We start from the raw sequence: 14,113 nt of genomic DNA, 5'->3' as shown, positions 1-14,113 counted from the left end.
GGATCCCTTTTAGAAATTTCTAGAAAAGTCAGAACAAACTTTGGAGAGAGAGTTTTTAATGTATTCAGGGAACATTTTCCAGCAGAACAAAGAGGATTCAGGCTGTGACGGTGTTACTGTTTTGTACCAGTGAAATAAGTTAACTTCTGTAAAGTCCTGCAGCTGTTTAGTAATAAAAAAAACATTATCAACTTCATACAAAATCAAATTGTAATGCATTTCTTCCCCTTGTGGATACCTTCTGTCTGCTGGACAAGAAATTCCACAACGTTGGACTTTTGCAATCGCAAAATAAATATGTGATACACTGATTTAATTCGTAATACATCTCCATAACAGCAGCCGGCTCTAATCTGTATTGTCGCCCCAAAAATGAAAACCGGCAGGTGATTGGACGAACGCGTCACGTGGGTCTGGCTGCTCCCAGATTTTACAACCGGGCATAATGGCGACTTCGTTCAGAATACGATCTCATATTTTAAGAAGAGAGTTCACCGAAACGTGTTTCTGAATCTGTCTTCGTTTCAGATCGACAAAGGTCAGTTTTAAAACCGACCTGTGACGATTTCCTGCATGTTTTCTCCCTCTCTCTCCCCTTTCTCACCTAGCTGTCCTGTCCATTAAAGGTGGAAAAACCCCCAAAAATAATCATCATAAAGAGAACAGGACATGTTTTACTGGTTGGACAGTATAAAATAAATAGAGAACAGGACACAACTGTTTTCGCTCCATTTTGTTGTGTCTATTTCTTCATTCACACTGTCACTCTGTTGAAATATGCACACATGTGGTACGCTCCATAGGGTTTGTCACGTAGTGGCCCCGTGTGCTGACGTGCACTAACTTGCAATTGGCACGGTAACCACGGTACCTGGCCAATGAAATGATGATGATCATTATAGCGTTTCAAGCTCTAAATCGAAACACAGCTAAGCCACACAGCCAACGGACGGGACGCAGCGCTCCACAAAATAAACAAAATATTGCATACTTATCGTGACACTTTCGATATAATATTGCGCAACGTGGTACGACATTGAGTCAATATATCATGCACCCCTACTCTGAGATTTGCTCAAGTTACTACTCATAAAATTCAGCTGAGAAGAAAATGTCCTCTTGGTGTTCCAGTGAGCATTGGTTTAGTGATATGCAGGCGGAAAGATGTCTGGGAGAAAACTGGACTAAATATGGTTGAAAAGTGAACCTTTTTTAAGATATGGAGGTTACATATATTCATTGTTTCAAAGCAAGATGCTGATATATTGTAACTGAAATACTCCTGTCCAGGGTGTGCCCTAACTCTCGCCCAATGCGTGCTGGGAAATGTTCCCCCTAGAGCTGGGCGATATGGAGAAAATGGAATATCACGAGACTTTTGACCCAATACATTATATTACGATTTTGCGAAGATATTGTAGGGTTGACTATTTGTGCTTTCACAAAATATTAAGACAATGAGAGTTTTGTTAAATAATCACCAATGACGTAAATTCAGAAAATGACATCACTTTACTTTAATGCAGCCCGTAAAAAAACAGGAAAAGACAACACTTACCATATCACAATATTACAATATCAGTAATATATGAAAAGTATATTAAGTAAGTGTATCTTAAAACATTCTCAACTAACAAAAAAATGATTCAGCCTTGATTTTAAAAGAACAGCGTTTGAACAGATCTGCAGTTTTCTGGGAGATTGTTGCAGATATGTGGTGCATAGAAACTGAATTCTGCTTCTTCATGTTTAGTTAAGTAACTCTGATCTCCAAGGTTATAGTTTATAACGTAGCTGTGGATCAAAAATACCTTCTTTTTTTTTGTGGTTTTCAAAAAACTCGATGGCCGCGATTAGTGTCAAAAAAGATGCTCTTTATAGCTTCAGAACTTGCCTGAGAATCATCACATTTTTAAGATTTCTTCAGCATCAGAGTAATCCAGTGATAGCGGTCTGTACATCCATGTGTACATTACAAACAGGAGCTGCTAATGGCTCATTCGGCATACTTTTAATGGAGACCATTATTTTCAAAATGTGAACAAATACAGTCTTAGAGAAAACCAGGGCTCAAATTGTAGCCTTCAGCTAACTTGACTGACTCCATGGCAACATTATTAATTTATTCCTGTACGATTGCATGTGCACACAGGAGACAAACTGTGGGGCTTTTATGGTTCTCAGTGAATAAATCGGGTCTAATCTGTGATATTTTTTGGACGGAGTCGAGGTCAGAAGAGGTCCAGCATTACAAACATTTGTTTGTTTAGTTTAATCCAGAACATTTTATCCTTAATGGATCTGTGTGTCCCTGTGTGTATTTGTGTGTATTAGAGCTCATTAGAAGACAGAGATTATGTTTGTTGGATTAAATAATGTCAAACGGCTCATCCTCTGCCCTTTCCCCTCTCTATTTTAGTGTTTTGTTTTGAGAAGCAGAAAATGGGAAAGACATGAATCCAAATCCAAAATTTCAAATGAGTTGTAAAACAAATGAAGATCACCCTTGTGTTGTCCTCGGGTCAAATTTGACCTATTTTTAAAGTTTTTTTACATCAGAAATATGGGGTTCTTTCAACAAAATTACCCAAAATGAACATTGATGCAAAGAAAGCAGGTGAAATATATGATTACTTTACTTTATTCAATTTTAAAGCATTTGAATTGAATGTTTTAAATGGTTTTCACAACAGGATATCCGTCTGTGATATCCACTCAACATCCTCTGATCTTAACTACTATTTCTTTCTTTTTTTAATCTAAAAAATAGGTATAATGTCATTAAAAAATGAGGTTTATTGACCATGAATCAAAAAAAGCTTTGAAAAAAGTGACAAAAACATTGGGGAAAAAGAGCCCAAAAAAGTTAATGGTCGACAGGAAGACAACACGTGGCGCTAACATCAGAATTCATGATATTATCAAATTATTATTTATCATATTTTTAAAAATACCTCTAAAAGTTATTGAAGTTCAGCAGCCTGAGGGAGGAAATTACATATAAATCAACATTCAAATGTATGAATGTGAACTTTATGATATGAATTTCCTACTTTGAAGCCTAACTGTTTTTATCGAGAAGGAAGCAGCCTGATACTCGTCATCCTTTCTGTCATTCATATTTATTTATCGTTTTGTTGTCAGTTTGATTCTCTGACAGCATCTTACAGTTAAAGTTGGATGTCTTTACTTTCCACCAGCACTTGAACGTAACAGATGACCAGCAGACTTTTTTCAGTCAACATACAAAATAATAAAGTAACTTGAAATAAAATTGGTTCATGCCGGACGTTGACGTTGGTAGTTTCAGATCTTTGAAGCTGATTTTTGTATCAATTTGGGAAAAATAACAAAACACTATACAAAATCTGTGAGGAAAACTACATCCAAAAGTTATGAAGTATTGTTAGTGTAAACAAATCCCTGAAAAGATGTACGAACAAGTCTTGTGTGTGTATCACAGCCTGATATAGGGCTGTGCAATTAATCGAAATGTAATCGTGATTATGATTTCGGCTCCCAATGATCACAAAAACAGAATAATGGAGAAAAACATTTATTTAGCTCATTACGTTTTGCAAGTAAACTCTTATTTTCGCTTGTGTTCTGAATGAAAAAAATAAAGTTTAAATAGGAAAAGTATTAAGGCAAAGTTCACAGTTGTATGTGTTGTTTTTTTTACTCTTGATTTATATAACTTTTTCCACAGTTTTTTTAAGTTCAATGAACATCTTTCCAGAAGTCAACGAGTAATCGTGTTAAATTATCGTGATTTCAATATTGACCGAAATAATCGCGATTATATTTTTTTCCATAATTGAGCAGCCCTAGCCTGATATATCTTTTTCCTCTGTGCCATAAAAACACTTCAGTGAGCCACACTGTTGCACTGGGTGACATGTTCCTTCATCACTATGGACACACACACTGTTTATTCTGACTCAATCACACACACAGCGTCCTGCTGCCACAAACTCTCACTAGAACACCAAATGTAGATTAATCCGCTGCTAAAAATAGTCCCCAACAGAAGCACTTTTTCCTCCTGTTTAATAAAAGATACAGCAAGCAAAATGAGTCCGAGAATGTCTCTCTTTTTGATCTAAGTGTTTACCTGTTTGTTTGTTTACCGGAGGTGTTTGTGTTCTGTTTGGGCTGTTTTTCATAATTAGTGGAAACAGAAAGTCTGTGTAAATGCAGCTTAAAACACATTTGAGGTGATGTATGATTGGTCGACGTGATAAGGTGACAGTTTGATCGGCTACAAACGAGTCAATGGGACATATATATATAATATACAAATGGGAGTATATATATATATATATATATATATATAAATATATGAACTCCCATTTGTATTGCATCTGCCCTAAAAAAGCCACTTCCTGAATGTAGTGGAGTCTGAACACAGCAGACAAAAGGCAAAAACAAAAAAAAACAGCAAACAGAAAATCACCAAGTTAACATCATTAGGCAATAATCGATTATTGTCTTTCACTGCAATCATCCACGTCTGCATCGCGATGCATCGATGTGTGTGTGGGGTCCAAAAACCGGGAATACAGTATACTTGTGGGGTCTGGACAGCTTTGTGGAGCCAAAATGCTGGACCCACAAGTTTAAAGGGCTGTTTGAGGGTTAAGACTTGGTTTTAGGATTAGGGTTAGAATGAGGTTATGGTTAGGGTGAGGGTAAGGGTTAAGGTTAGGCATTTAGTTGGGATGGTTAGGGTAAGGGGCTAGGGAATGCATTATGTCAGTGACGGGTCCCCACAAAGGCAGTGAAATGCACTGTGTGTGTGAAACATACAGACAAGTCTGAAATACTGCTGAGAGCAGCACTGTATCTCACTGTAAACAGACCTCCCAACACACACACACACACACACACACACACACACACACACACACGGTAAGTCAGTATTTCAATGAAGTAAAGTGTTTTTCTTTTCTTTGTGAAGATCTTCCATGCTGCCCTTTTTGTTTACATTAAATGTTAGTGTGTCTCCGTGGTTACCATCAGCTTAGTCTATGTCATTGACTGTTAATATTAATATCCTTGACGTTCCACTTCGGGGATTGCTCCAATGCCGCAGGAAATTCCGCCGGATGCGTGTATTTTTGCCGTTTTCTTCCTCTTTCTTTGTGTTGTAATTTTGACCTCTGGTGGATTTGTGAGGACTATGGTTAACTGCTCCTCAGATCTCTGCAGGGTAAATCCAGACAGCTAGCTAGACTATCTGTCCAATCTGAGTTTTCTCTTGCACGACTATTTTACAGCGGCATCGCGCGGAGCTTAGCGCTGCCCAAGACGATTGTGATTGGTTTAAAGTAATGCCAATAAACCAGAGCGCGTTTTTCTCCCATCCCGGAATGCTGTGTGGACTAGCCAGACCTTCCTCCGCAGTGCTGTGGAGGAGGGTCTGGCAAAGCGAGACTACTGTGAGCTGTACCAGGGGCACGTTCAAACTCCAAACGGTGTGCACAGTTTTGCTACGGATTCTTGATTGAACGACATGTTTCCTCGTAACGGTGTTCAACGACTTTGAGTTATGTTTTCTCTCGTTTGGTGGGTGTGTCTCTCGTTTATTGGTATAGTGTCACAGCTGATACCCAATCAGCAGAGACGTGGCTGTAAACTCGTGGTAATAAAAAGACAGAGCGCTTGCGCACACAACAGGGTGTTCAACACACACACACACATACACACACACAGAGGACCGGTAGGTACAACAGGTGCTAACGAGATGAGGCTAATTAACATTGAAGAGTCTCTGCAACTTGCTTTCTTCCTGTTTTTCTCTTCACGCTCTTTGAGTCGAGCACATAGCGGCTCAGTGGCTGGCAGGGGTCGTTGTCTCGTTACTGTTACATTTGACCAATTGAATTTAAAACATTTTTATTGCTGCATTACAGATTATAGATTTTGGGACAAAGTTAAATATTTATTTCATTTTAGGGAACAGTTTATCTAAACACGTCCCGGAGAAAAATGCAGATTACAGAAACGTGAACTCTAGTCCAGAAAACTGAAGCAACGTTTATCAAACACCAGCTTTTAGTCCGAGACACGGAGAGCCAGAATGTGAACTTTTGACTGACGCAGGAGGTTTGTTCATGTTGAAGATACAGTAATATTTATTTCCTCTCGTCCTGACAGGTTAATGGAAGGTTTCCTAGCTGCCAGTTCGAGTGGGAGATGCGAAGAGCCAGGAGAGAGTGTCAGACGCAACTGCAGCAACAGACACCTGCTAGCACAGGTAGCCTACACACACAGACAGACAGACAGACAGACAGGAGTTGTTTGAAAATCCCCATCAGCTCTAAAGTGAAATAAATGCAGGATGGACAGCTTTGCGGTGACTAACCGTTTTGGCATTTGAACAGAAACTAAAAAAATACCTAAAAACAAACGTGTGTGTGTGTGTGTGTGTGTGTGTGTGTCATTCATGTGAAGAGGAGGGTGTGGCTGGATGCCGTTTCAGTCTGTTTTGCAACACACTTCCTCGCTATCAATCATTTATCTACCTCCATGTGTGTTTAAATGTTTCATCACAGTGATAATAGAGCATTTCATCTGTGTGGTTTGCAACTTGTGGACTCTGGGTTCTTTCTCACGCCTGTCTGTACTTGTGCGTGCACAAACCACCACCAGATTCTCCTATCAGTCATCGTCAGATCTGTTGATTTCCTGTGTTGGAGGTCAAACATGTCAATAACCTTTTTACCTCTACATATAACAACTTATCCTCGTCACAGGTGGAAAGTAACTAAGTACATTTACTCAAGTGCTGTACTTAAATGGTCATTTCGGTATCTCCCTTTTTTTAAATTAAGGGTTTATTTCAACCAAACCCGAATAGTGATTGTTGGCAGACATCCCTGCAGAGTTTACATCAAAATGATCAATCAAACATAGTTCTGATGTTGTGCAGAAATAATCTTTTAGGTAGTTGATATGTGAACAAAAGGACAAACATCTTAAAACAAAAAGGAGCTTTAAGTTCTTTAATTGTTCAGTAATCTATACATGAAGGCCAAACAATAACTTAAAGGCTAACTACTGTTTTTTTTCAACCCTATTTTCCTATGTTTTTGTGTCTAAGTGACTGATGGGAATAACAATATTTGACATTAGTTCAGTATTAAGCGAGTTCGCTGCAGTTGGCAGAGGCGAAACAAGCTACAATGTAAGTTAACAGGGCAATTGTCCTACCTTCACAAAAGTGCTCGTTTTGCCGCTGACAGGCTCAGATTAATATTCTAAGTGTCTGACAACATTATGGAAAGGATTTCTAAGGAGGTCGACCTTTCTGTTAAAGAGTAAGATCCTTTTTTTAAACATTAACATCCGCAAAATTGCGTTCGCTAAACCCACCAGACTCCATGTTAATCAACAGTAATTTTAGCATCGTAAAATACACTTCATTCAAAGTCGTCAAAATAAATAAAACTATGAAAAGGCATTGTTGGGTCGTCTTTCCACTCTTTCAACTATCACAACTCTGGTTTTAGTCAAAATAAACATAGTTTACAGATTTTATATGTGAAAATATGTTTGCGTCATACACGCTAAAAGTATTGTTTTTTTAAATGGAGTCTGGTGGGTTTAGCGCTAGCGACCAGTGGCGGCTGGTGATAATTATTAATTTTTTTGGTGTCGGGGGGGGTTACAAGTTACAAACAAGATACAAGATAGTGACTCTGACTGAGTATTTTTTTTAACTCACAGCAACAACAGAGTAACTTTGCGTTTAACTCTAGTGTATTATTGGTTCTTTTTCCTGTCTTTCCTCTCAGTTAGAACAAGCTGGCATATGTATGTTCATTTACAGCACTACGCTTTCCATTTTGCTCACAGAATTCATTTAACTCGTACCTTGGGCATGAAACTAATTGCAGCCACAACCAGTACTACTTTCAATTTGAGATTATCTTATCTTTTACCAGAAGTCTAGCATGGCTAAACTAAATGATTCAGTATGGTAATCAAATTTAGATAAGCCAATTAGGTTCAAACCCAATGTACTCGAACCACAACTTAAATATCAAAAACCCGACAAAGAAAATAAAAAATATAAAACAAATTAACCAAAAACTGAGATCTCAGAATGAAACAGGTTTTCGTAGAGAAACCAGTCTTTCGTTTGTTCAACCCTGTTTCATTAGTTTATGTGCACTCAAGTTCCTACCACCACCCTTAGCAGGTAAAACTGTCCATCCTGGCTCCTCCGAGAATAAATAGATCACGGGAAAATCCTGTGAGTAGTGGAGATGATGATGGCCAAAATCCAGTGAGCGGTAAGAAGCTGAAACCCAGGAGGCAGAATGACAACGGTGACTTGAGCAGCACAGTTCTGTCTCTAGTAGAGTCTCACCAAAAAACCAGCCTGCACAAAACGTGCAGAATAATCACTCAGTTGTCCATAGTAACAGTTCACTTGTGTTTCTCCTCAGGATACAAAATATTCTTACATACTACACATTTTAACTAGTCTGGCTATCACCAGACCAAGCTCAATCTTTTAAACATCAGTCTGGGGAGTCTGCTCTGTATTTTCCCTCCACAAGAGGCGTGATCAACGGGCATAGTTCAAATGACTGTATGCAATTGGATAGTCCTTCAACCAATCAGAGCAACGATCCAGGTGACGTAGCAGCGACAGCGGCATCAACGGGTTGCTGCGCTTCGGTGGCCGCCATGTTGAATGTAAACAAGTAGCTGCTTAGTCGCTTCTCTATCGTCATCGTGTTAAACCGGCCAATAGCGCGCCAGGTGGATAAGCCAGTTTGTGATTGGTCCCCGCAAATTTGTAACAGAAGCAGGATAGATAAACGTACAGGTTTCCAGCCTGAGCCGCAGGGCGAAATCAAATCGCCGGCAGATCGGGCTGGGTTCACCCAGTCTACATTTTAACCACATTTCACTTAAACATGTTAGCTTAAATTCAATGATATTTGTACATCTTAATTGACTAGCTGACAGAAAACCTAGAAGTCACAACAAAAGGACGGGAAATACGTGTCTGTAGCTGAATTAACCAACAGCTAAGTTAACATTTTCCTAAATGTACAATGAGAACAATTTCAATATTAACCATACCCTTTGTAGCTTCATCAGGATAGTAGCTAATTCTGACTGGTTTTAAAACACAAATCAAGCAACAATTCTCAAGGTTAACAACACTGATAGTGCTAATTTGCTGTTAGCTAGCAGCTAAGCTAACTCACCGGGATATTCAATTCACACGCCGTTTGGACGGGGTTGGCAGCTCCACGGCGTTGTATAACTTCTCTTTCACACTTTCAAGAATCTCACCTTGTTTATCGTTGATAGTTTTCTACTTTAATCAAAGTAGTTAGACCATTTCTACTACACAAGAGCTAACTGCTGGCGCTACTATTGTGTTCACGTTCTCTCCAGTAGCGGCCGGGCCAAGAGTGTAAAGTTGAATGACAGGTGTCGAGAACCAATCAGATTGGATAAAATAACTAACATGTATTCTGATTCCGAAAGTTTAAGGACTCAGATAGGCATCCATTTGTCCGCCGTCCGTGCCCATGAAACCGCATGAAACATATTGAAACATCGAAAATGGTTAACCGATTAAAGCCGGTTTTTATTAAATGCTGAGGCTTATGAGTAAACTATTATTTTTTAATTTTTTTATTTCATTTTTATATCATTTTTGTATACATTTATATTTCTGGAATTTTGATGGGGGCCGTGCCCCAGCGCCCTCTATTGACAAGCCGCCACTGCTAGCGACTTTAAAGCTGTTTCTGGTTAAACAAAAATGTCTTAAATAGGTTTATAAAGGCCTTTATCTGTAGGGATCCTTTCCATAATGTTGTCAGACACCTAAAATAATAATCTGAGCCTTTTAGCAGCAAAAACAGCACTTTTAGTGGACCAAATAGAAGGTAAACATTTTCCCCCATAGGGTTACATTGCAGCCCGGTCTGTGGTTGCTGGTTACAGCGTTCACGCTTAATACTGGACCAATTTCAAAGATTGTTGTTCCCATCAGTCACTTGCACACAAAAACATAGGAAAACAGGGTCCAAGTTACTGTTACCCTTTAAATCTCTGCATTTGATGCCTTAAATTTAGCTATTATTATTTTCAAAATTAAGTTATATGTCGCTTAAATACACTTAAAGTATTATGAAGCCTTGTGTAAAAGCAGACTGAGTGGCATAAACAACATTTAGAGCTGCACTTTGGTCCTTTTTAAGATTTGTTTGTTTTACGACTTAAAATAATCTTAATTTCATTCTTACTATGAAAAATAAGTGAGTAAACTGTTAAATTCCCTTCTTCCCTTCTGAATGTGATGTAGAGCCAAATGTTTGAACTTCAGAGACTCCACAGAGCTTTTATGTTGACTTATGTATCCTGAGTGTTGGTGCAGTAGCAGGCAGAGGATCAGTGAAACCAGTAGCTCAGCCAAACAGGAAGTTGTGATTTATACCTCCTAATGTGTGTGTTTTTGTCCAGGATGTCACGGCGAGTGGGACAATTTCTCGTGTTGGCAGAGTGCGGCGGTTGGCAATGTGTTGACCCTCCCCTGCCCTTCCCCCATCCTGCACCTGTTTGGCAAAAACGGTGAGTCTGACATCATCGTCACATCCGATGTTGACGATCATATCTGGACATTTGTGCGCCGTCAGGGAATATGCAGCCGTAGATCTGTTACAGGGAATGGTGGGGAGTTTAAAGAAATCTAGGGTTATAAGAAGTTTGGGAACAATTTTAAAGTGGGACTCATCGTCATGGGAAAGTCACGCTGCATTAAATGTCCCTAAACTTCTACACTCCACACCGCTGCGGAGGAGGGTCTAGCTAGTCCACACAGCATTCTGGGATGGGAGAAAAATGTGCTGTGGTTTACTGGCATTTCTTTAAACCAATCACAATCGTCTTGGGCAGCTCACCTGTTAGAGGGCACGCCCACATACAGAGGTTTACTCCTCGACACAGCGGCCGCATGTTTGACTCCAACCTGTGGCCCTTTGCTGCATGTTCCCCTCCCCTTTCATGTCTTCAGCTGTTGTTTTAGTCGTGCAAGGAAAAAAACCTCAGATTGGACAGATAGTCTAGCTAGCTGTCTGGATTTACCCTGCAGAGATCTGAGGAGCAGTTAACCACGGTCCTCAGAAATCCACCAGAGGTTAGAACGCCAACACAAAGAAAGAGGAAGGTAACTGACATACGGCCAAAAAATTAGTCACATCTGGCAGAATATCCGGCGGCACCTGAACAATCCCGGAAATGAAACGTTGTAGATGTAGATCAACTATTAAACTAATCGCCAACTATTTTGATAATCGATTAATCGGTTTAAGTCGTTTTTTATGACTTGGAAGGTAAAGCTTATTAAGAAATGAAAAGGTTGAAATGTAGAATAAAGCCTTTGATTGAAGGCCTGATCATGAAGGTGGATCTTTAACTTTAATGTTGTTTTTTTTGTGAAGATTCAATTCATTCCCAATCATTGAAAAGTAATTATCACAGTTTGTAAAATTTTCTAAATTAAAGTCATTTTCTCTTTGGTTTCCGTTTTTTTTTTTTAAGTTTCAGGTACAGTGAGAAAGAAATAATGTAGATATGAGTTTTGCTTTATTAACAATAGGCTAATTATGATAATATAACTGGCTGCAGTTCGTCTGTCTGTGACTGAACCAGCTCAGTCTGTACCGTATCGTGACTTTGTCTCAGTCCTTCTCTTCCTGCCATCTGTTCGTCTTTCAGTCCACTCATTTGGCTTCATCCATCATGTTGATCGCCTCTTGCCCGTCTACTTTTGATCTCTCAAGCCGCCATCATCTGTGCACATTAAAGGCCGGCAGGTCTTTCATCCCTCCTCCTCTTCTCTGCTTCCTTCTGCCTCTCTTTCCTCTCCCATCAGCCCTTCCTCCCCCTCAGCCATCCATCACTCTCTCTGTACCTTACATCTCTTTTATCTGTCCTTCTGAATACAAATATGTATCTTAAAAATGTATTACAATAAGCAAATTTCCTATAAGTGTTGCCTCTTGCTAAAATTGTCTTGTTAAAGGGTAACTACCGTTTTTTTCAACCTTTTGTGTCTAAGTGACTGATGTGAATAACAATCTTTGAAATTGGTCCAGTATTAAGTGAGATCGCTGCAGTTGGCAGCAGAGAAACAAGCTACGATGTAAGTTAATGGGACAATTGTGCAGCTTGTATTTACCTTCACAAAAGTGCTCGTTTTGCCGCTGACAGGCTCAGATTAATATTCTAACAACATTATGGAAAGGATTTCTAAGGAGGTCAATCTTTCTGTTAAAGCGTTAGATCCTTTTAAGAAAAAAGATCCTTTTAAACATAAAAGCATTCACGAAATTGCGTTCGCTAAACCCACCAGACTCCATGTTAATAAACAGTAATTTTAGCATCGTAAAATATACTTCATTCAAAGTCGACAGAAACAAAATAAAACTATGAAAAGCCGTTTTGGATCGTCTTTCCACTTTTTCAACCATCACAACTCTAGTCTTGGTTGAAATAAACGCATAGTTTACAGATTTACATGTGAAAATATGTTGGCTCTATACACGCTAAAAGTATTGGTTTTATAAATGGAGTCTGGTGGGTTTAGCACTAGCGACTTCAGAGTTGTTTTTGGTTAAACCGAAAGGTCTCAAAGAGATAATGTTGTCAGACACTTAGAATATTAATCTGAGTCTGTCAGCGGCAAAACGAGCACTTTTGTGAAGGTAAATACAAGCTGGACAATTGCCCTGTTAACTTAGATCGTAGCTTGTTTTGCCGCTGCTGACTGCAGCGTTCTTGCTTAATACTGAACTAATGTCAAAGATTGTTGTTCCCATCAGACACAAAAACATGGGAAAATAGGGGCCTGTACTACGAATCAAGATCAACATGCCCTGGATTGATTTCAGTTCCCCGGCTTCACCAAACCTAACAACCGCGGTCCCGCATAAACTGTGTCACGACGGTGGTTAACAACCAGTTCAACCAACCCAGGGTTTCCCAATCCAGTGGCGTGCGCGTTCACATAAAAGAGGCGGTGTTTGCACAGCACGACCAATCACAAACATCTACCAGAGCCGCATATTTTACATAAGAAGAGCAAACTATAATCCTACCGAAATAAAGAACACAGACACGGTTTTACAGGCAAAACGCAATACAGTCGCTGCTTCCTAACCCAGGAAAGAAAGCTGGCAAAAAATAGCCGACACTGTAAATGCGTAAATCACAACGCTTATCAATATCACTTCCCCATCAGTCAGGCACTAGATCTGACCATAATTACACTTGTGCTTTCCATAAACTGTTGTTGCTTTAGCCTATTATTTTAGTTGCAACCCTGGCAGTGGGAAGCAATCGTGAGAGCAAATAAAATATATAAAAACAAAATTCAAACCAATGTGTGCATTGGCAACACACGGCTCAAGAAGCCGACAAATACATACGTAATTCCCTCCGCTCAAAATCTATATCTTTCATAAAAATACCCATTAGGGAATATTAACGGGGTTGTCGGTCTCTAAATGTTTTAACTTTTATGAGCGCACCTCTCTCTCCCTCTCTCTCTCTCTCTCTCTCTCTCTCTCTCTCTCTCTCTCTCTCTCTCTCTCTCTCTCTCTCTCTCTCTCTCTCTCTCTCTCTCTCTCTCTCTCTCTCTTCTCTCTCTCTCTCTCCCTCTCTCTCTCTTCCTCTCTCTCTCTCTCTCTCTCTCTCTCTCTCTCTCTCTCTCTCTCTCTCTCTCTCTCTCTCTCTCTCTCTCTCTCTCTCTCTCTCTCTCTCTCTCTCTCTCTCTCTCCGCGCACCGAGCTCCACCGGATCTTCAGAGAACGGTGATGCCGTTATCAATCGAGGATTGATTGGTCAGTAGGCGGTGCTTTTAAACCGGTTGATCTCTAATCTCCAACATAACCTGCTCCCGACCAGGTTAGGCGTTCAGCATAAGTTACCACGGCGATTTAACCCGGTAACAAGTGATCCACCGTCGTGATACACAAAACCCTGGGTTGAACCTGAAGTTACCTCGGTAACGCCAAATCTCGCTTCGTAGTACAGGCGTCAGGTTGAAAAAAAACGGTATTTACCCTTTTTAAGA

General features: G+C 39.7%; 1 protein-coding gene across 4 annotated transcripts in view; it reads left to right on the top strand.

Annotated features, from left to right (window-relative positions):
• The window catches only part of LOC144537202 (vasoactive intestinal polypeptide receptor 2-like), a 47,018-nt gene that overhangs the window by 4,335 nt on the left and 28,570 nt on the right, over positions 1-14,113 (top strand). For all 4 annotated transcript variants that reach the window (XM_078280723.1, XM_078280722.1, XM_078280721.1 and 1 more), the window contains exons 2-3: positions 6,160-6,259; positions 10,501-10,608. In XM_078280723.1, coding sequence (XP_078136849.1) covers positions 6,160-6,259; positions 10,501-10,608 — 208 coding nt within the window. The remainder of the gene's footprint in view (positions 1-6,159; positions 6,260-10,500; positions 10,609-14,113) is intronic.

The sequence above is a fragment of the Sander vitreus genome, chromosome 22 (genome assembly GCF_031162955.1).
Source record: "Sander vitreus isolate 19-12246 chromosome 22, sanVit1, whole genome shotgun sequence".
NCBI classification, from domain to species: domain Eukaryota; kingdom Metazoa; phylum Chordata; class Actinopteri; order Perciformes; family Percidae; genus Sander; species Sander vitreus.
Note: the sequence above shows the minus strand (reverse complement) of the source record. Positions and strands in the feature narration are given on the sequence as shown.